The sequence below is a fragment of the Perognathus longimembris genome, chromosome 3 (assembly GCF_023159225.1).
Source record: "Perognathus longimembris pacificus isolate PPM17 chromosome 3, ASM2315922v1, whole genome shotgun sequence".
In the NCBI taxonomy this organism is placed as follows: Eukaryota; Metazoa; Chordata; class Mammalia; order Rodentia; family Heteromyidae; genus Perognathus; species Perognathus longimembris.
The window spans coordinates 48,000,431-48,022,209 of record NC_063163.1 but is presented as its reverse complement, the minus strand read 5'-3'; the positions used below and the strand labels follow the sequence as shown (position 1 = coordinate 48,022,209).

The window sequence follows — 21,779 nt, the reverse complement described above, 5'->3', positions numbered from 1 at the left end:
CAATTTATCATAGCTAGAATATGGAACCAACCCAGATACCCTTCAGTAGACGAATGGATCAAGAAAATGTACATATACACAATGGAATTTTATGCCTCTATCAGAAAGAATGGCATTGCCCCATTCGTAAGGAAATGGAAGGACTTGGAAAAAATTATACTAAGTGAAGTGAGCCAGACCCAAAGAAACATGGACTCTATGGTCTCCCTCATAGGGAATAATTAGCACAGGTTTAGGCTAGTCATAGCAGAGGATCACAAGAGCCCAATAGCTATACCCTTATGAACACATAAGATGATGCTAAGTGAAATGAACTCCATATTATGGAAATGACTGTTATATCACTGTTGTAATTGCTTTCAACATGTGATGTGAAACCATAGCTTCTATTGTTGATGATCCTCTTGTATCCCCTTACTGTTGTACCTGCATGATCTCTGTATCTTATCTGAGTACATTGGAAACCGTGTATACTGTTATTAGAACTAGGAAACAGAAAGGGAATACCAAAATTGAGAGACACAGGGTAAAAAGACAAATGACTACAAAAGCAATACTTGCAAAACTTTTTGGTGTAAATCAACTGAACAACTCATGGGTGGAAAGGGAAATGGGGAGGGGGGAGAGGTGGAGTGAGGGAGGAGGTAACAAACAGTACAAGAAATGTATCCAATGCCTAACATATGAAACTGTAACCTCTCTGTACATCAGTTTGACAATAAAATTTTTTTTAAAAAAATAAGGCACAAATTCCATCAATAAAAACTCATATTTGATCATTACTATGGTGTTTATCAAGACATAAATAACAACCATACTTGTTCTAACAGCACTGAGTATATAATCAAGAGTGGACACTTGAGCTGTGCTTTCCCCTAAATAGTACACACACATATCACTATCTATACTGAAGTATCATAAAATGAATTATATGCAGTGTAACTGTGGTGTCAAGGACTATATAAGTATGAGATTTTACTCCATTTGCAAGCTAACATGTTAGACAGCCATGATTTCATGGATGCTGACGAGAGAAGAGATTTCAAGGTCAAAGGCAGAAGAACATCACTTGCTGCACAGCAAGACATGAGTTCCATGTTTGCATGAATTTTCTTTGCATTTCACATCACACAGAGATTGAAGCAAAGCCCAGTAGGATACAGCATACAAGTGTATCTCAGTTTATGTCTCTGTTCAGGAACCCTAAAAGGAATTTGAAACTTCTGTTGTGGGGTACAGGAAAATCTGCCTAGTTTCTTTTCTTAGAACGAGGTAATATTCACTATACTATACAATAAACAATCTGGCTCTTCTAAGGTTGCTGATTCTACAAGTATCTTTGAAAAGAATGTTCAGAGCAAAATGCCTCTGTTTATACAGGATGTGATCCATAGAGGAATGTCTCCAAAAGAGACACAAATGAAACTGGCTTAGGTCCTACTTGGAAGTATGCACTCATTGGAAAGCTTGGTTGCTCATATGCTCAGATATGACTTCAAATTAGAATGGTGACTTGAAGTACTTATTTGTATAATGTATATTATTATAAGTAGGCATAAGTTACAATATATTAAATATTCTGACAACTCACAGATAATGAAATCAAGTCACAGAGGTACCACAGCTTTCTAACTCCGAGGGAGGTTTGAGGATTGTTAGAGGAGTTATTTCTAGAAGATCTTTGAAGCATTTCAATGTCAGACTAATTATAAAGTTTTCCAGAAGCTCTAAGTTTCTAGATAACCCCAAACTCCTTTAAACCATACTTAAAAGCTTTCAATACTCTCTAAAAAAAAAACTATGAAGAACCCATATGTATAGTGCATAAAATCACATACCATAAATTCTCTGAAGCCTATTGATGAACTATGGGCCCATTGAATGATCTGGAAACTTCCACTTAAAATCAATCCATGGACCAAGAATTACCCTACATCAAAATCTGTTACCAGAGACTGATCCAAAGCCATGTATTCAACTAGAAATGCAACTGACACATCTAGTTGTCTGAAGCATGACCCGCAAATCAAGAAGATAAAAAATACTAGCAAGAGCATACAAAGATACCAAGTCTATAGCCACAGAGAACTGAACAGTGCTGCATTAAACCACGCTGCTAAAATGATTTGTGATGATTAGGAAAGGCACACATTACAAGTGAGAGAGTAAGAATAGAAGGCATAATTTATAACAGCAATGAATAACTGATGACAATAGGACATAAAACAACAAAACCAGGAAGAACTAAGACAATCTTCCAGTCTTTGTCATTTAGTTAAAGTCTAGTGACACTCTACAAGTGTCCCTGGCTCTTTGGAATGACTCCTGATGATGTATAAGCACTTGTGATTTTTGTTTGTTTTTAAGCTTTATGTTTTATATAAACACCCTCAAAGCATTTCAATATGACTAAAGTAATGATTGTGTGGATATTAAGGCAGAATTTGTGGTATTTCTTTTATTTGCAAAATACTTCTCACACTTAGTCCTTTAAAAAAATTCCCTAGAGAAGGAGAACAATGGAGGAAGTGGCTATTCCCCATCAAAGTGTAGAAAATGCAGAAAGAGTACAAAGTAATTACGCCCCATCTTTTACTAGAAAACACAAGGAGGGCTGAAGGCATGGTTCAAGTGATAGAGTACCCACCTAACAAACAGGAAGGCCTATGTTCCAACCCTAGTACCACCAAAAGGACACAAAGAAGAGGAGGGGGAAGGGGAGATATCTTAGTAGAAAATAGTCCAGAACACATAATACAAAAGAATAATAATTTGAATAAAATTTTCTTTTCCTGAGTACATACTTTATACTCTATTTATTAGGGTATACCATTTACTTATATCTTTATTTTTTTCCTTAGTAAAATGCACTTAAAAAAAAGTGAAGTAGAATCTTTAAAACCGAGACTAGCATATGGTTTTCAATACTTTGGTGGCAATATCTCAAGAATTTCTATTTCCCACAGACTTTCTAAAGAACTTCCTGTTTTTCTTTTTACCTGCAATTGCTGGATTCCATTGTGATAAATTGCTTCAAACTACTGAGCTTGCAAAAGGCATTAATGCAGGTATGGGAATGGTCCTGGGATGAAATAATAATGAAAAAAGACCTTAAGGAAAAAGAACTTCACACAATTTCCTTTTTCACCTATCAGAGTACTTGGCTCAGTAAACTATGACCCCTGACCTCTGACCTTGGTTATGAGGTATCCAAGCAGTTAGTCCCTATACTGTGATGTCCAAATATAGATACAAACCTGATAGCATCTTCCTATTTAGTGGGAAAAAATTAAGAGTAAAGTTTTTTGTTTTTTGTTTTGGCCAGTTCTAGGCCTTGAACTCAGGGCCTGAGCACTGCCCCTGGCTTCTCTTTGCTCAAGGCTAGCACTCTGCCACTTGAGCCACAGTGCCACTTCTGGCCGTTTTCTGTATATGTGGTGCTGGGGAATTGAACCCAGGGCCTCATGTATACGGGGCAAGCACTCTTGCCACTAGGCATATCCCCAGCCCCAAGAGTAAAGTTTTTTTCTTTCTTATTATGCTTCCTTTCTTCTTGCTTTTCCACCCTGCCTTCTTTTAACCATTCAATAGATAACATATACATAACATGCACATAAGGGTCCTGGTTCTCTTATTGAGAATTTAATGTATGCAGTACTTCTTGGTTCTTCAAGTGTATATAAACAAATATTTGTTGAATACATGAGTGAATTATTGAACCAAGCAGAAAGCTAAATACTATAGTTGGAATAATCCTACCACACAATCTCTGATGACTTCACCTTGTAAAAATTTGTGAGGTAGGGAAACAGACAGAATTAGATCTACGATTCTAACAGCTTGGGGTACTTTTTTGTAAAGCAGGTTTTATAGTCTTTTAAAAAGCATCACATCACTGTGTGCAAATGTTCATGCTCTAACTTGGTTATCATGGAGCCTACTAAAATGAGGAGGTTGAACGAATGTCCCAGAAACAACTGACATACTCTTTTTCTGAGATGTTTGAAGAAAGAGGAATGTGCATTACATGGGAACAGGCCTTGAAAAAAGCCTGAGTGAATAAAAGCTATATTGGTGCCATGGAGCTGCTGAAAAACCTTCCTCAGCCATGTCACCCTTGGTCTAGTTGGACCTGTAGACGTTTCTCAGCATCATTTGGAGTTTAGCTTCAGAGGGGTTCTCCTCGTGGTTTCCTTGAAGCTGCCAAGTTTGGTTTAATTTGCAGCAATTTCCTGGTTTTGCTCTGTCATGCACCTCTACTTGGGCTCTGGGTTAAAGCATCCAGGTTCCTGGTGCACCTTCCAGTTGATTTCCTGTGCCTTGAACTTACATATGCCAAAAGTCTGAACGAGGCCCAGTTAACTGCCACATAGAAGACAAGACACAATTGTGATTTTCAAGACTTTAAATGTGGCTAAATCCTAATGTGTACTCAACCCTTCTATTTGTTAATCTCCCAAATCTCATCCTGAAATAACTCGCTTAGTTTAAGAAATGACAATTGCATCAAACTCAAAGGGCGTCTTGTTTTGCTAAATGATCGACAGGAACTGATTGCTGCTTGAGGCTGGCAAGCTCTGCTGTGGCACAAAGAGTTGTCTTATAGCCCCTCAGAGGACTGGCCTGCCCAAGCTTGAAGCAGTCACAAGAGGCCACATGAGACAGGAGCTTCCTAATGTTGGGCCAAAGCAATGCTTGACATATTAAATGTCAGAGAGGCCAATTGTAGGTTTTCTTGGTTTTGTTTCCAGTAATAGAGGCCTCTCTGTGTCAACAGGAAATATGGGGTCATGTAGCTTCAGAGGTACACATGAACACCAACTTTCCAAAAACTCAAAAGGAAAAATAGGAAACGTACTATTTTATTTCCATCTTTATTCAACTATCCACTGCATAATTTGCCAATCAAGGATGATTAGATTTGAGGAAGGAAAGTATGGGTTGGAGAGCTAAAAGACGCCCAAAGGCATATGGGTTGGCTATTGTTCAAATGAGAATAGAAAGACTTGCTTTCCCAGATTGAAAATGTGAAGAAATAGATTCTCATCTTTTCCAATACTGGGTGACTCTGTGTTTTGAATTTATGGTACTATTCTTAAAATACCAACAGCATGACTTCAAGAACAGGAAACACGATGGCTTCTTGATCAAATTAAATAGCACAATGAAAGCAATAATTACTCACATGTACTTGGTAAATTAGCCAGACAAATTAATTGAGACACTACTTTTGATCATAAGGATATAATTAGGAAGGCCTTTGGTGGATGAACATATCTCTGCAGCATAAATTAAGTCAATTGGACAACTTGATTATAAAGACCTTATGTTTAATGTGTAAATCCAAACTTATTGTTATGAAATGTAACAGAAAGAATGAAGATGGATCAGCATATGTTCATTTAAAATGGTCCCAACACCATAATAACTTAATCGCTAAGTGCATATGACCATATATAACAAAGCCTATCACAATGAACTCCAAGAATTGGAAATAAGAGGTTCTTATTATGTTTTGTATGTAATTATTCCTATTTCTTTCTTTTTGTTTGAGTTTTCTGTACCCTTTGTCTTGTATATAAATTTATCTGATCTGTGGAAGGAAAGGCAATCACAGACACAGCAGGACAAAGGATGAACTGATGCAACAATGATACTCACTAGACATTATGTTGGAAATAAATAGAATTGGGGGTGTGGGGTGGATGGGGAGTGATAAGCAGGAGAAAATGAGGAAGGATGTAACAGTGTTTAAAAAGAAATGCACTCATTACCTTACTTATGTAACTATAACCCCCTTGCTCATTACCGTTACAATAAATAAAAGTAAAAATAAAATGATCCCAACCAAAAGCAAATATGTACTGGGCTTTATGTGGCAGATGTTGTGATATAGTAGTGTGTATTATTTCTTTTGCTTGTACTGTCTTAGTCACTCCAAAAGTAGTAAATAAAACTATCACAGTTAACACTTACACAACACTAATCACTACTTACCACTGTCTACAACCATGAGCTGCATGGATGGAAGAAGCATAGAACATTAAAGTCAGACCAAAAAGACACAGGCTGATATGACTTTTACCCTCATCAGCAACATACAAACTCCACATGTTCTTAGTAAAGCCCCAAATCTCTAAGCATATCTAAGTTGGACTTTAAGAAGTTGAATAGAAGGCATCTTCCTGGTAGTAGTTACACGTTCAAGAGGTGGACACTCAACAAAGGTGGTGAAATGAATGAAATACAGAGAGCGATCGCTATTCCTTTGTGGAGGGAACTTTAGGATGAAGCCAACATGTGGATAGCCCTCCAACATGAACACTCAACCTCATATCTGATGACCTGGATAGATACAGTTTGAAGCTCACCTTGCTCTGGGTTTTCTGTCTTAGGAAGCCTGATATTGGCCAGTTTAAAATCAGATGTTTGTAACCTAGACATAAAACTATCCTTGCTGATACAAATGATTTCTTTTAAAAACACAATTGTAGAAATTAAACATCCACGTATATTCTTGACATGAGTACTTCTTGATGTTCATTTTGTTAAACCATAAGTTAGTTGTTCAATGAAGTTGCACCACTGGAATGGAATATTCACCTGCTTATGTCACCCTTTTGCTAACAAGTTTGTGTAATAAGCATATGACCCTATGGGGAGGCCCAGGGGAAGGAGGCAGATGAATAGAGAAAGGGTGGGTGAATATACTCAAAAAAATCAGTGTATATATGTGAAAATGGAATTAAGAAATTGAGGGTCAGAGTGGGTTCAGGAAAGATGGGAGAGTGGGTTATATGGATGAAGATGCAATGTACATTCTTAGGAGAGAATCACAAAGGCGCAATAGCTAGGTGCTCTGATCATATAAGATATTTATTGAAAGTAACTCCAAGATATGGAAACAAGTGGTGTTTTTTCTTTGTTGCCATTTTTGTTTTCTTTTTCTTTTCTCTTCTTTGTTAGTTTATCTGATTTGGGGAGGGCAAAGGGGGTGGCACAGAAATGGTGGGACAAGGATGAACCAATGTAAGAGTGGTACTCAGTAGATACTATGTTGAAAATGAACTAGACAACTTGTGGATGAGGAGGGGAGGAAAAAACTGGGAGAGAGCAAGAGAAGGGGTGACATTGTTCAAAAAGAAATACACTTTTATCTGAATTATGTAACTATAACCCCTCTGTATATCAGCTTTACAATAGCAATAAAAAATAAGATGTGATATACTCATGAACTGACATGTGAAATTGAAACTTCTTGGTACAACTACTTAAAGATAATCTTAAGAAAAAAGAAATTTAAAGGCATTCTGCTCCTATTCTTAGAGATTAAGAGCTACTACAAGGCAAGTATAATTTTAATTGGAGAATTTAGACAGTCATTGTGCAGACTCTTTGGGCTTTTGATTCCCTGTGATGAGTAAATTCATTAATTTTTCTTTCTACCTTATAAATATGTTTTAAAGGTAAGCACAGTGATCGTCTTTGATTTGTAAAAACAGGCAATTTTGTCACAGTGCTTCAAGGCTCTGCACACCATATACAAATAACTGCTAAACTATTGATAGAGAAAAATAAGGCATGCAAAAGAAAATACCCTTTTCCTCCATGTGCTAAGCAAAGAAGATATTTTTACCTTAGATTCTTACCACATTGAATTACAGCCACAAATAGAAGCCTTGTGAACTTCCTTCTTGTCTAACTACTACTTACATTTTCAGACCCTGTTTAAATGTTCTTCCTTAAACCTCTAATCTAAATAAAGATTACCTTGTACCTGTACCTTGTGCCATGGCTGATACTTGAGACAAAACCCTGCTGAAACAGCGAGATGGTACATAAAAGAGATTCATTCTGTCTCTTCCTTTCAAATATATTCACACTCACCCTTGACCTTCCTGAATCCCATACACTTCTAAGGGCTCAGCTAAAAGTGCTGTCTTCTTGTAAAATCCCCAAGAGGGGTCAGGTGGCCTTAAATGGTAATTGAGTAAGTAGTAACTACCCATTCTACTGTTTTCAGCTACAAGCAAGGGGAACATGGGTTTACACCCTCCTCAGTAAAGAAATAAATTACACAGTATCAGCATTATTAGAAGGTTTTAATGAAACCTTCTAATGAAATCAGGGATGAATGACCTATGATTCATTTCCCCCAACCCCCAGTTCTGCTATATCTGCTGCTTACTCCCTCCAATCCACCTGTTCAGAAGGTTGCCAGGGGACCAGGCCATGCATTCTGGTACCTCTCCCCTCAATATGTGACACCATCCTAAGAATCCTTTGGGAACATCTCCAATATGACTGGTCCAGTTGAAAGCTCCCAGTCCATGTCAGTGAAGAGTTAGGTAATCAACTTTGATTTACAATGCTGTCTCCCTATTTCTCACCAGCACTCAAGCAATAACAGTATTCATATGATACTGAACATTGAAAGAGTGATGATCTGTTAGTATTCTCTGGAACTGAGTCTTGACCAGCTGCTCACAAGAACCAGGAAAAGAGCACATCTGAAAGAAAATCATTCTGGGTATGCCACTTGTATTGTTTGGCTCAGGTCAGACATGGTCAAATGATCTCCCCTATTGCCTGTTTAGTAAATCAAGTTTTATTGGGACACAGCCATGTATCAATAATCCTATTTTCATACTACAACTGCAGAGTTGAGTGTTGCAACTGAGACCATCTGGCTTACAAAGCTGAAAATATTTACTATCTGGCACTTTCCTGCAAGGCTTGCCAGTCTCTGGCTTAATCTCACCCACTGGGGCAGAATAATGTCAGTAAGTCAACCACAAAGCCCACTGTAGTACCCTGTACTTTTCCTGTCTAGCATACTTCACATGTATATTATCTCTCTGAATATCTGCCTCCCTTGCCAATGTTAAATTCCCCAAGGGCAGCAAATATGCTGTTGTTTTATTCTTGGCTGATGCCATATCCACAGCCCCTAGCATACACAGGACCTGAAGCCTTATAGTCACTTCATACATGCTTGCTTGCTGAATAATGAAATGAATTCACTCCTTTAATATTTTGCCACAGACAAACAAAGCAATATTTCTTTCAGTAAGCACTAGCTAAGACAGGGTCACACTTCATGAGCAGCAGGCCGTGGCAGGGTTGAAGGTGTAGCTCAGTACCTCCCTGGCATATACAAGACTCTAGACTGGATTCCTAGCACCATGCGTCAACCAATCATCTAACTAAAAATTCTCAACATGACAAGAAAAAGACCCATAACTCATACTGAAGAAGCATGGTTAACTACCATTATGGTGTCTCAACTTTTAACAGGAAGTTGGTGTTGGTGACTGTTTTGGCCTTGGTGGAGGAAGGGCGCCAAGAGCGAGACGCTGCTCTTCCCCCAGCCCTGGGACAGTGTGGGAGGGAGTCCCTCCCACCTTTCAGCCTCAACCGGAAAAGAAGCCCCTGCCCCTCAGGAGGCGAACACGTGCATGCCACCATGATAGGGTTGTCCAGCCCACAAAGGAAGTGCCATGACACCACTTGAGGGGCAGCCCAGTCAGCCAATCAGTCAGTCACCCCAAGTCCTTCCCCTTCCACCTTTGTCATCGTAATAAATTTCTCTGGCCTGCCCTCTGGGGGCTGAGATGCATCCCACCATCGTGGCGTTTCCCTGATGCCTTCTTCTTCCCGTCCCCCCCCCCCCACGTCCTGGTAACATGTGAGGGGACTGGGGGGAGGGGAGGCTTCAGCAACCTTTCCTCAACTTAGCACAAGTCCATGAGAGTACACCTTGGCCTTCTGCCGGCGGAAGGCAAGGCCGAGTGCTCTTTCATAGATTTTGGGGTTCAAGCATTTTCCCCGGGAGATCGGGGAGAAAGGGATCCATCAGATCCTGACAAGTTGGGACCACACATGGTCTTCTTTGAGAAGAGGGAGAAAGGAGTTTGATTCTCAGAAGTGGAATGACAGGTATGACTGTGGCTGCCATAGTATGTGGTACTGCACAGGGGCCCTGAGCCTTCATTGTGAAGAATGCTCATTCACAAACTCCTACATAACTCACCAAGACCAGACATAAGAGTTCTCTCAATCTAGCTGTCTAGTTCAGTGGTTACAGCAGTCAGAGTAACTTTCTCAAGGAAGAAGGTATTGGAAAAATAGAAAGATAAATGGTACATGTGCCACTAATGTGCCACCAGAGGTCTCTGAGCTACAGAGGTTTTGTTAGGTCATTTTTTTAAGAATACAAGAGAGAAAGAGAGAGAGGGGGTGAGGAAGGAAGGAAGGAAGGAAGGAAGGAAGGAAGGAAGGAAGGAAGGAAGGAAGGAAGGAAGAAGGAAGGAAGGAAGGAGAGGAAGGAGGGAGGAAGGGAGGGAGGGAGGGAGGAGAAAGGAAGGGAGGGAGGGAGGGGGAGGAGGGAGGAAGGAAAGGAGAGAGGGAAAGAGGGAGGAAAGGAACAAGGGAACAAAGAGACAGAAAAAAAAAAGACAAAATGGCAGAGTCCACAAAATAAGAGCTTGGGTAAACAAGCTTATAATTACTCAGGAGACCAAGGACCCTTCTAATCTATCAATGTCTTTTTCTCCTCCTCATCAAACCTAACGGAAAGGCTACCATAATTTCTAGAATTTCTAAAATGCAAATGGGTTTTTCATTCATTTTTTAGGTTTTCATTTGACAATCAAATTCTCAATCTACAATCTTGAGAAGATTAAAAATATTGGGTGCAGTAATGAAAACTATAACAGGATCTGAATTTCATTAAGATCTGCTAATTAATGTGGCAATGTGCAATAACAACAGGTAGGGACAGTAATCAAGTTGGGACCTGTGTTAAGAAGCAAGGACTTAAACACTAGGGAAAGAAAAACTGCCAAAAACTGCGTTAAAATATCTCCCCAAGATAGTTTGCTTTCAAAAGGAAAAACAAAAACCTCTCACAATCAACTTTGGGCTAGCAGTAACCTTTTCTTCTATGACTACATTTATGGTAATTATAGACTGAATTCAGACTTAGGACAGCCTTGCCTTCAAAGTAGGAGGAAAAGACACAGAGAAATCCCTCCATTTTTCCATGCTAATGATGTGATATTTAGAACATATAGAAAGAACCACTCTGTTTTTGAATGAAAGCAGGGAGATGGCTGATCTATTAAATCAAATAAAAGGGCCTCACTTTTTAGTTCATAGACCTTTGCATCACATCTCTGTTTCTCATCTTAATAAAGAAGTTACACATGTTCTAAAATAAAAATTCAAATGACTCATGGGTATAATAATACTGCCAAAAAGTTTTCAGATGCTTGTTATTCCTGTCCTGGGGCTTGAACTCAGGACCTAGCAAGCTCACTTAACTTATTTCACTCAAGGCTGGTACTCTATTACTTGAGCCAAATGCTTCCATTTGGGGCTCTTTGCTAATCCATTGGAGATGAAACCCTCATGGATTTGTCAGTTAGGGTTTACATGGAACTAGGATCCTCAGATCTCAGTCTCCTGAGTAGCTAGGATGATAGCTGCAGTCTAGAAATTCTAGCTGTCTCCCAGCTAAAACTTTTTTCTTCTTAAGGTGATATATTTCACGTGAAAAAAGTAGATATCCAGTATTTTGCGATACACTAATGTCAGACACAGTCTATCTATATAATAGGAAAATATATTTGCTATCACTTGGCAGTGATGGGCACATTGTTCATGCTGTCCCCCAAAAGAGCATGTTGGCCTTTCAGAAAAACTTTTCATGTCCTGCACTACTGAGGTAGGTTATAAAATTGAGGAAGGACGGTGTGAACTTCCCCTGCAGCAAGACATATGCTCCTTATTAGAGAGGTGCCATCTCTACAACTGAAAGAAAGGGGTGTCATTCTTAACTCTGAATGCACAGGGGCACAAAGGGATCTGAGCAAAAAGATTTATCAGGATAGGTGATGGTGCTTTGCATCTGTAATCTTAGCTACTAGGGAGGCTGAAATATGAGGGCCAAAAATTGAAGCCAATCCCAGATAGAAAAGCTCACAAGACTCTTCCTCAGTTAAGCACTAAAAAGGCAAAACTGGAGCTATGTCCCAAGTGATAAAGTGCTAGCTTTGAGCAAAAAGCTCAGGGACATTGCCCTGGGCCCTGAGTTCAAGCCCCAGGGGAAATGCACACACAAAGATTTGTCCAGTTTTCCAGGTTTATTACCATTAGATCATCTCCCTTTTGCCCACTTTTCCTTCATGAAACCTGCATAACAAGTCCACAGGTTTGCCTTGATGTCTGCTCTTTATATCAAGACCTATATTGAGTTTCACGTCCTAGAAAACTGAAGTTAAATAAATGTCTATACTTTTGCTAATCTTCCCTTTGCTATTGGGTTCTTAGCCATGTGCCTAGCAAGGAGCGAGGAAAACGTTTGTCATTAATGAGTCCTATTCTTTGATCTATTGACACCAAATCCCAAAACACTCCAAAAAATAACAATAGAAACAACACATTCATTACACAACCCATTAGAATGTGCTTAGAAACAATAGAAAGTGAAATAAACTAAATATTCCCAGAGAGGGAAATAAGGAAGTGGTTCAGCAAATGTAAATTTATCAGCCAAGTGAAAGATTTCCCCAGTTATTACAAATAAAAGTGATGCATGCTACATAGTAATCTGTAAACACATACACCACTACCACCACCAACAATAACAACAACAACTATGGGGATCGCAAAGAAAGCAGAATATGTTATATCTGTACATGGAACATCCCTAGTTTTTTCTCTGTACCCAGAGAAGCAAACTCACAAAGCACCCTTCACCAACACAGAGACGCTCACACTCCACCCTGGCACATGCCGAGTGCCCCCCAGGCTCCTGAGGGTCTGAGGAGCCTTTCTTATCCTCTCCTTATCTGTTTGCAGTGCATACTCTTCATCTTCTAGATGCCTCTGCCTATTCTTGAAAATCCACACACCTGACTGTGTTTGGCTACAGCTCCATTCTCAACCTTTTTCCAAAGTGCTCTATAAGCGTGGAGTGAAATTCAGTGGATTCTTTGTAGTGGTCCTCCGTTCCTCAATTGTTTTGGTTGCTGTGGCTACTGAGATAGATTGTGAATTCCACAATGAGAGTTGTTTTGGGTAGGTGCAATGAGTAATAAATACATGAACTTGAGTGAATTAATGACTGGATATAAATTCTTGTGAGTAGGGCTATTTCTTTGTATCTACAGTGCAGTTCATAGTGCCAGGTAAACACATTATAATAATCTTCAGTAAACAAATGAATACATGAATGTACATATACCGTTACATATCACCAGCCACAAGACAGGATTATGTTTTCTTTTTCTGTCTCTTCTACTTACCATACATATTTTCTTTTAGAAAACAAATGGTGCCATCCAGGAAGAGAACTTACCCAGATCAAACTGGCCAGATACATAGCCACAAGTCTGTCGGACTTCCTCACTGTCCCAGCCCAAGGGGTAGAGAGCACAACCAGCACCAATCAACAAGCCTGCAAAGACACAAGACAAGAGGGCTTAACCATGCACCCCTGGATAAAGGGGACTGTTATTTTGTAGTAACAAGACCATGATGCCTATTTTTTTAAAGCACCAACCCCAAGTTCCTTATGAAATCTAAAGTCAGCTTGGATCAAGTAACAATATAAAGTCTGCTTTAAAAAAAGGAAAAGAAAAAGAGCCTGTATCCAGTGGCTGATGTATCCTGGCTACTCAGGAGGCTGAGATCTGAGGATCACAATTCAAAGTCAGCTCTAGCAGACAAATCCTAGAAGACACTTATCTCCAATCAATCACCAAAAAAGCTGGAAGTGAGGCTGTGGCTCAAGTAGTAGATGGCTAGCCTTGAGCAAAAAATGGTCAAGCCCAGGGACCTGAGTTTAAACCTCAGCACTGGCACAGCAAAAGAAAAACAAAAAAGAAAAAACTTGGCAGCTCAGTTTGATTCCTAATTTGCCTTTGCAAAGCATAAAGAACCTTGCAAGTCCTGTTTAGGAAACAAAACCCACAAGCCATCATTAATCCAGGCAAACAAGTATTCAAGAGCAACCAAATGTCTCTAGTAAGTTATGCTTCATCATTCATTAGGATTTTTTGTTTCCTATATAAAAATCAAAACAGAAGGTTTCAGTTTTGTCAAATTTTACCCAGAATAGAAAGGTTTTCTTGAATCAGTTCAGCTTCTCAGTTGGACTATGAAATCACGTTCTTTCCTCATTAGGAATCACACCCACGACACTCAGAAATACTCTAGAAGACACAATATAATCTCAATCCTCTTTGCAGCAAAAAACCAAAACTGATTAAAATGAAGAAAACGATGGTTTCATTTTATGATAAATTAAGTTATCAGGGCAGCACACTGGGCTGACAGCTTGAGATTAGTGAGGCGTCTTTAGTTTTGCATCAAATCTTAATACGGTTTAACAAGAACGGGAATGAGATTTATATACTCACTATTTGATTCTGCCGGCTAATCTGAAAGTAAGATCTTGTCCTGTCAATCAGTGAGCATTATCATCACTGGGCAGTATCACAAATGTGCTGAGACAGTAGGACTGCTATATAAGTAGTCTGATTGGGGGGGTGGGGGGATGAGGGTTGTCAGGTGCACACTAAGGGAGCCCCAAATAGCAAAACCCATTAACATGGAAATGTGGAAGTAGGATCCAAATGCATCTAGCAAAGGCTATCTTTCATATTTATGTGGAACCCCTTGTCTATTCTTATCATGTCCTTTTTCTGCTTTCCCCTGCCCTCTGTTAGTGGGTGACTGAGTACAAACAATATGTCTCTAACATGAACCCAAGAAGGAGCTGCCAAGCCTAAGGAGAAACATGTTAGGTAGTAATCTCCCTACTCCTCCTCACCCCCTTCTCCTCTTCCTCCTCCTTCTCCTCCTCTTCTTTTTCTTCCCAGTCCAGAGGCTTGAACTCAGTGCCTGGGTGCTGTCCTTTTTATGCACCAAGGATAAAATTCTACCACTTGAGTCACAGCTCCACTTCTGACTTTTTTGAGTAGTAAGAGTCTCATGGATTTCCTGTCTAGCTGGCTTCAAACTATAATTTTCAGATCTCAGCATTCTGAGTAACTAGGATTACAGGCCTGAGCCACAGGCACCCACCAACACCCATCACTTCTGACCCTGACACCCCTTCCCTGATCTATAGAAAAGTAGCTCTGTAGCATAGAAGGGCCAGATCCAAGGGAGGGTCCAGAATCACTCAAACTACAAATTTTAGCTCTGAAATATCCTGTAACTATTGCATAAATGGGAGCCGTGTTGAGGCTAATCCAGAAAGCAGGAATATCAGGTTTTACTCATTGGACAAATGCCTGCCTGGTGGGTTTCCTTGGGCTTTTTCCTCTGGACTAGAATTTGAGTATTCTGAAGACAATTGCAAACTAGTTTACCCAGTATTAAAAAAGGAGATAATTAATGAATATGCCAAGCTTTCTGTAAATTGAATCCCGGCAATTTTTGGCAAATAATGTATCATTGCCATGTTGTTCATTCTTAATGATTAACATCTTGTTTGAAATTCTGCAAGTAATTTTTAAGGATGACAAATACAAAAGTATATTTGGGCAGAAAATATCCACATGTAAGAAAAAAAAAGTAATACAAGTTAGTAGAAGAGCAGGTAGTTATAGAATGATAGCCCATAACAACTTGAAGATGGAAGGGTAAACTGTAACCTGTTAGACAATGAAATGGGGGTAAGGGACTCCATAAGAATGAGGAAGTGAAAAGGTCAAAAGCATGAAGAAATAAGGAAAGTGTATTCAACCTTGGGTGCCACAACCTTACAGGAAACAGAAAGGAGACCCACCAATCAGCCATCCAATTCTCTCTGTTTAAGCCAAGGACAAGCTCTAAGGAGAAGACAGCCAAGATGGCAGACATGGGATGGAGTGCTGTCTTCCTGTGACATGTCTATGCCACAGGCATATCAGTGGCCTCTCCACTGCTTTGCCTACTACCATTCCATGTTATGTTGAGAGGAAATCTCAAGCCTGATTCCACCAAACTTTTAATGTGCATTTCTAGTAAGAAAGTACCAAACACAGAAAAATCAATTCGATAAAATTCAGGGATACATTTCCATACACAAACAACTCTATCATGTAATCATCCTCACAAGTACCTTGCATGAAATTCTCAACAAGCAACAACCTGTCACAGATATCAGATGACCACACCCAGGGAAACTTCAGGTCCTATCAGGCCATAATATGTCACATTTAGTGAAGGGGAAAAAGATAGTGACTAAAGAAGGTTTCATCTACACTGTCCAGTACAGCAGCTATGAGCTACAGGCAGTTGTTTAAAGTGAATTAAGAGTAAGTAAAACACAACATTTCTATTCTTCAGTTACACTATCCACATTTCAAGTGCTTAATAGTCCTCTGGTGGGAATGGAACCATTTTCCTCACTGCAGAAGGTCTAAAGGAATGTGCTGTTGTGGTCCTAAGACACACTTTGGAAGAAGCTGGGTTTCTCTTATCCTAGGCCTGAAGTTGCTTGTTAATCAAAATCAAGTCCAACACGGGTGGCTCACACCTGTAATCTTAGATACTTAGATCCTGTGGGTCTCAGAGTTTTGAAAATGGCATAGGCAGAAAAGCCCATGAGACTCTATCTTCAAAATAATCAGCAAAATGCTGGACTGGTAGTGTGGCTCATGTAGTAGAGCTCCAAGCAAGCAAGTAGAATGAGAACAAGGCCCTTATTTCAAATGTCAGAACCATGAAAACAAGGAGGAAGAAAAAAAGGAGGAAGAAAAGAAGAGAATGATGGCTTCATGTAACAGAGGTGGGGAACTTTGTTTTGTTTTGTTTTTTCCTTTTGCTACCAAGGACCATTTGGATATTTATAGCACCATTTGTGGGTCATACAAAATTATCAGTGCAGGCAGACAGGCCCTGGGAAATCCAAAAGAAGTGGTGTGTCTGACTCATCATATACCAAATGATTTCATGGGCCTTGAACTCTTCATCCCCATTGGCAGCTGCAGCCCGGTCAATGCCTTTCTGCAGGCCTTAGGTATGAGGTTGGGGCAGGGGCCCCCAGAATCTCTCCTTCTTCTCCACTGAGGGACATCATCAGCTTCACATTCCTGAACTCTCTGAGGCAGCTTCTTTATTTTCCCAGATCTTTTCATGGCTGTGTAAAACTTTCAGACCCAGGGCTACCCCCTTTCTGGGGTGTCTCCAGTGGTTTCTTCTACTGACTCACTCCTGCCTGTTAGGCTCAGGTCCAGCTCATATTAGGACAGAGAGGCTGATAGAAATCTTTATGTACTCTAATATGTCCTGAATATTACTCATATCCTCAATTAAAATTATCTCTAATATAACTTATGCTAATTTTTCAACCTCTGGGGAAAGTAGAGATAGATAAGCACAATGGCTTTGCCTTTAACTCTGTTAGTGGTATGGTCTCAGCCCATGGAATTTAACATGCTAATTAACCTCTCTAGGAGCTTGGTTTCAGAGACAATGTCAGATGTTAACAAGTGCCTGCAGAGTTGTGGACTAAAGTTAACTAGCATTTTACAAGCTATATGGAAAGTATGATATTGTAAAGTAGAGATAATTAAATGTGAAAGTGAGAATATTTGTGTGTGTGGCTGCACTATAGTTTGAACTCTGGTTAGACAAGGACACTTTCACTAAGAAACACCATCAAATATTTTTGCTTTATTTATTTTTCAATTAGAGTCTCTGGCCTAGACTCCATCCTTCTATTTATGCTTCCCACTTGGCTGGCACACAGAATCATGGAGCCCTGCAAAATTTTTGTAACTCCATAGTTCCAATCTCCAGATGAGAACATCTTTTTAGTGAAAGAATTTTTCTATTGTCCAGTTTTAGCACTGTTAAACTTCAGACTATGATGTGGAAATCAATAGTGGACAGAAACCCATTTTAGAAATCCATGGGTCATGTTCTATTTGGGTATTATGCTCCATGCTATAATGAGGCTTACAGAATATTCTAGAATTTAAAGTGATTGTCCAAGAAGTGGCTGTTTTGCTTTGCTTTGCTTTTTGTGGTGCATGACCTCAAGAGCACTAGAGGTTGGACTCAGGACCCGGACACTGTCCCTTAACTTTTTACCACTTAAGCCACACTTCCATGTTCACATTTTTACTGGTTCACTGGAGAAAAGTCTCTCAAATGTGTCTGTCAGGGCTGGTTTTGAACCATATCTTTTCAGTCCTCAGATCTCAGCCTCCTGAGTAGCTAGATTCCAGGCATGAGCCACTGGTGCTGGTCCTCCAGACAGGGTTTTAAAGCTCTAGTTGCCTAAGACATTCCTGGGGGAGTAGGTGTCCCAAACCCAATTTTGAACTCACTAACTTAAATAATATTTACAGGGATTTTCTTTATAATCTTGTGGTTACCACATGAGCTTAATTTTAGCCAAGTTCTCTTTATCACATCATTAAAAGGCTTCATGGGGGGAAAAAGCCCCAATTATCACCATTTTTGAAAACCTGAGCATGTAGGAGGGGACGTGTGGAAAGGCACTGTGAACTCATGTGTGGGCTTCAAGAAAGCACTAACAGAGGTGAGATACTGGAGGATGTGAGACATCATTTGCAGCTACGTGCTCCCTCCCTTGCAATTAAGAGGCAATCTATTTGTGCAGCCCCAAAGACTGCAGTTTTTAAGGGGTCATGAGTAAATCAGAAATTGCAAATTAGCTCAGTGTTTAGTTTGCACACAGCCTCACCAATCAGCAACCAGATAACAACACCGAGGAAGGTCATTTTATAAGAGAATTGTAGAGAGATATTCCCTACTGGTAAGAGAAAAGAAAAGAAATTTAAAAAGCAATCCACGAGAAAACTCAATACTTCTAAAATGTTAAAAAAAAAAAAATTTGACAACCAGCCCAAAAGAAGAGAAATCCAAAAGATGACTCAATACTTCTGAAATTAAAAAAATAATGCATTAGTAATTATCTGAAAGAAAGAAAGAGAGAGAGAGGGAGAGAGGGAGAGAGAGAGGAGAGGGAGGGAGGGAGGGAAGAGGGAGGGAGGGATCTGATAACTGTGTGCTTCTGAAATTTAAAAATATTGAATAATGTATTGCCACTAGCCACTTCCTCCTGGGTACTTAGGCTATATGGCTCACACTGTGTTCCAGGACACTTAACATATTTTCAGAGCCAAGTCAGTGGAATGACCTTTAAGAGGAAGCCACTGTTAATGGAAAAGAAAAAGGAAAGAGGTGGACACTTGAGAGCTGAGCCATGATAACTCTTATAAAAGATGTCTGTTCTTTCAAGAGCTCAGACTGAGTTTCTGGACCTAACCCTTAGCATGGATTCACTCTACCCATCCACAAACCACCTACAAGCAAGAGTTTGTAGTGGTTCCTTTTAGTTCTCACAAAATGTTAGAAACCATCTGCCATGATACTATTTGTTTCTTAGAATTTGAGTGCGAAGCTTGAGGTCTGGAAAGAGCCCAGTGGTCTAAGAGCAAACCTGGGGCTGGGAATTTTCTTTTCTGCAAAACACTTTCTATTCAACTCAGCCCCAAACACTTAGGCCACGAAGTATTAACATCACAATCCAGCTTCAGACAAGGACAGCAAAAAAAACCCTGCAGTCAGCCCAGGCCAATTACACTCCACAGGTGGTAAGAATAGAGTTCTCCTGTTAAACTCATAAAGCCTTATTTCTTCCAGGCTATTTTTTAAAGTTTTCTTTTTCTTAATGTGATCTCACTTTTTTTTTCTCCCATAACTGTTGCTCCATTCTTTTCCCACTATTTATGACTACTTTTTGTATTAGAATGGCTTTTTCCATCCATCACCCCTCTAGTGGTCACTCCAATGTTTTCCATCAATTCATCTGTTATGTTTTTGGGATGCATTTATCTATCCTACGATTCCTTTATCTCCCTTTCACTGGTGAGCACTGAGGAGAAATTGTGTGCATTTCTGTTCTCAGGAAATCTGCTCAATCTTGTAGCCTGTTATCTGGACTTCTCTTTGAAAGGGGTTGGCACCTTTCCATCTCCAAGTCTCCATATGCTAATTTATGCACACAGCAGTCTGCCATTTTCATCTTCAGATAAGGGTCCCTTTACAAAATGTAACTGCAAAATAAAGGGAGTGCAGGAAAGGGAACAGAACAACCAAGGGCCAGCAGAGTCATAAACATTCTAAAAAGGTAATTAGGAATCTAAATCTGAAGGATTTAGAAATCTGAGGATCACAGTTCGAAGCCAGCCCTGGCAGACAAATCCTAGAGATTCTTCTCTCCAAAGAATCAGCAAAAAGTGGTTGTAAAGGTTTGTGTCTAGTGATAGAGCACCAGCCTGGAGCAAAAAAAAAAAATCTGCCCTGAGTTCAAGCCTGTGTATTGGCACGCACGCGCGCGCGCACACACACACACACACTTTATTAAATCCTAGCATAAATCTTTCTTTGCTAAAAACATTCCAAGGAAAATAACAAATGCTGAGTTTCTTTCCAGTGATTTTTTTTGAGATGGTCCATTATTTTCTTGAATTTTTTCCTTTTTTCTCTGACAAAGTAGTCTCTCACTTTAAGGACCAGACTCCACCTTGAAAATAGTGGCCATGAAAGACTAGAGACCTCAACATACAGCCTCCCCTGTTATGCCAGCATCAGGCTTCTGCTGTGCTGCACCCTCTGTTGTTTCTGAGGTTTGACATTTTGTACTTTGTTTCTATGCATTCTATCTCTGGGAGGCCTGAAACTCTACTGCAATTGTTTGCATCCAACTCAACTCATGTATGTATGATATTTGTTACATGTTAAATGGTACTAATAGTATTATAAGGTACTTACCAAAGCCTAAGAAAAATTATATAGTAGTTACTTACAGATAGCATAAAATATGCAACTGCCTCCCTTTCACAGAGGATGAAATCAAAGCTTAGCAAAAGAAGGCCTACATTTATAACTCTGCTAACTGGTAGATACAAGGACATATCCAGATCTATATGAGCCCTAAGCCAGTGCTCCTATCCTCTGTCTTCCAATACCTGTCAACACCCCAAATATTCATTATCCTAGCTTAGGGCTTTGTATGTTCATATAGGACCTGAAGTCTGTATATACATGGAAAAGAAAAAAAATAGGGAGGAAAATCAAGATAGATTTCAAGACATCTTCTCTTCAAGAGTGACTGCTTTAGCCAATCTTCTGCCTGAAATCAATGACAAAGTATAGGTTTCTGGGGGCCCTGTGAATCCCCCGTCCCTGAATGTCAACCCCAATTGTGAGTTCTACCCATGAAGAACCTTCAGGAATGAAGAAGAGTAACAGGGCTCTTTGGCATCAGGAAGTGAATCTCAACATTGATAAATAAAATCGAAATAAAGTTCTTTCCTGGCTGATAAAATATCTTATCAAATCATCATGTGACTTTCTTTGCTGAAAAAAAAATACCTTGCTGAAGACAGTCAGTATACTTTGGACTTTCTTAAAATGTTTTCCAAAAAAATCCATTGAGTCTCATTTCTATCCCTTTTCCAGCTCATGTGATAGAAGACAGGAAAGACAGATATACTAGATATAATGTGTTAGGCACAAGAATACCTGCTCTTCATCTCAAAGCAAAAAAAAAAAAAAATCACAAACTAATTTCAGCCTTGAGTGACTTGTCATCTTTCTCTTCCTAGAATCCCAGGCAATCTTTGATAGAAAAAAGTTGTTTCAAACAACTAAATATTGGGAGAGATTTCATAATTTGTATCTTCTAGCCCTGGAGGTTGCTAGCTTTTCAGTTCTACATTTCACTTCTTCAGGACTTGGTTTCC

General features: G+C 39.6%; 1 protein-coding gene across 1 annotated transcript in view; it reads right to left on the bottom strand.

Annotated features, from left to right (window-relative positions):
• Positions 1 to 21,779, bottom strand: part of Lhfpl6 (LHFPL tetraspan subfamily member 6) — a 206,526-nt gene that overhangs the window by 14,835 nt on the left and 169,912 nt on the right. Inside the window, exon 3 of the mRNA XM_048341460.1 lies at positions 13,364 to 13,462. Coding sequence (XP_048197417.1) covers positions 13,364 to 13,462 — 99 coding nt within the window. The remainder of the gene's footprint in view (positions 1 to 13,363; positions 13,463 to 21,779) is intronic.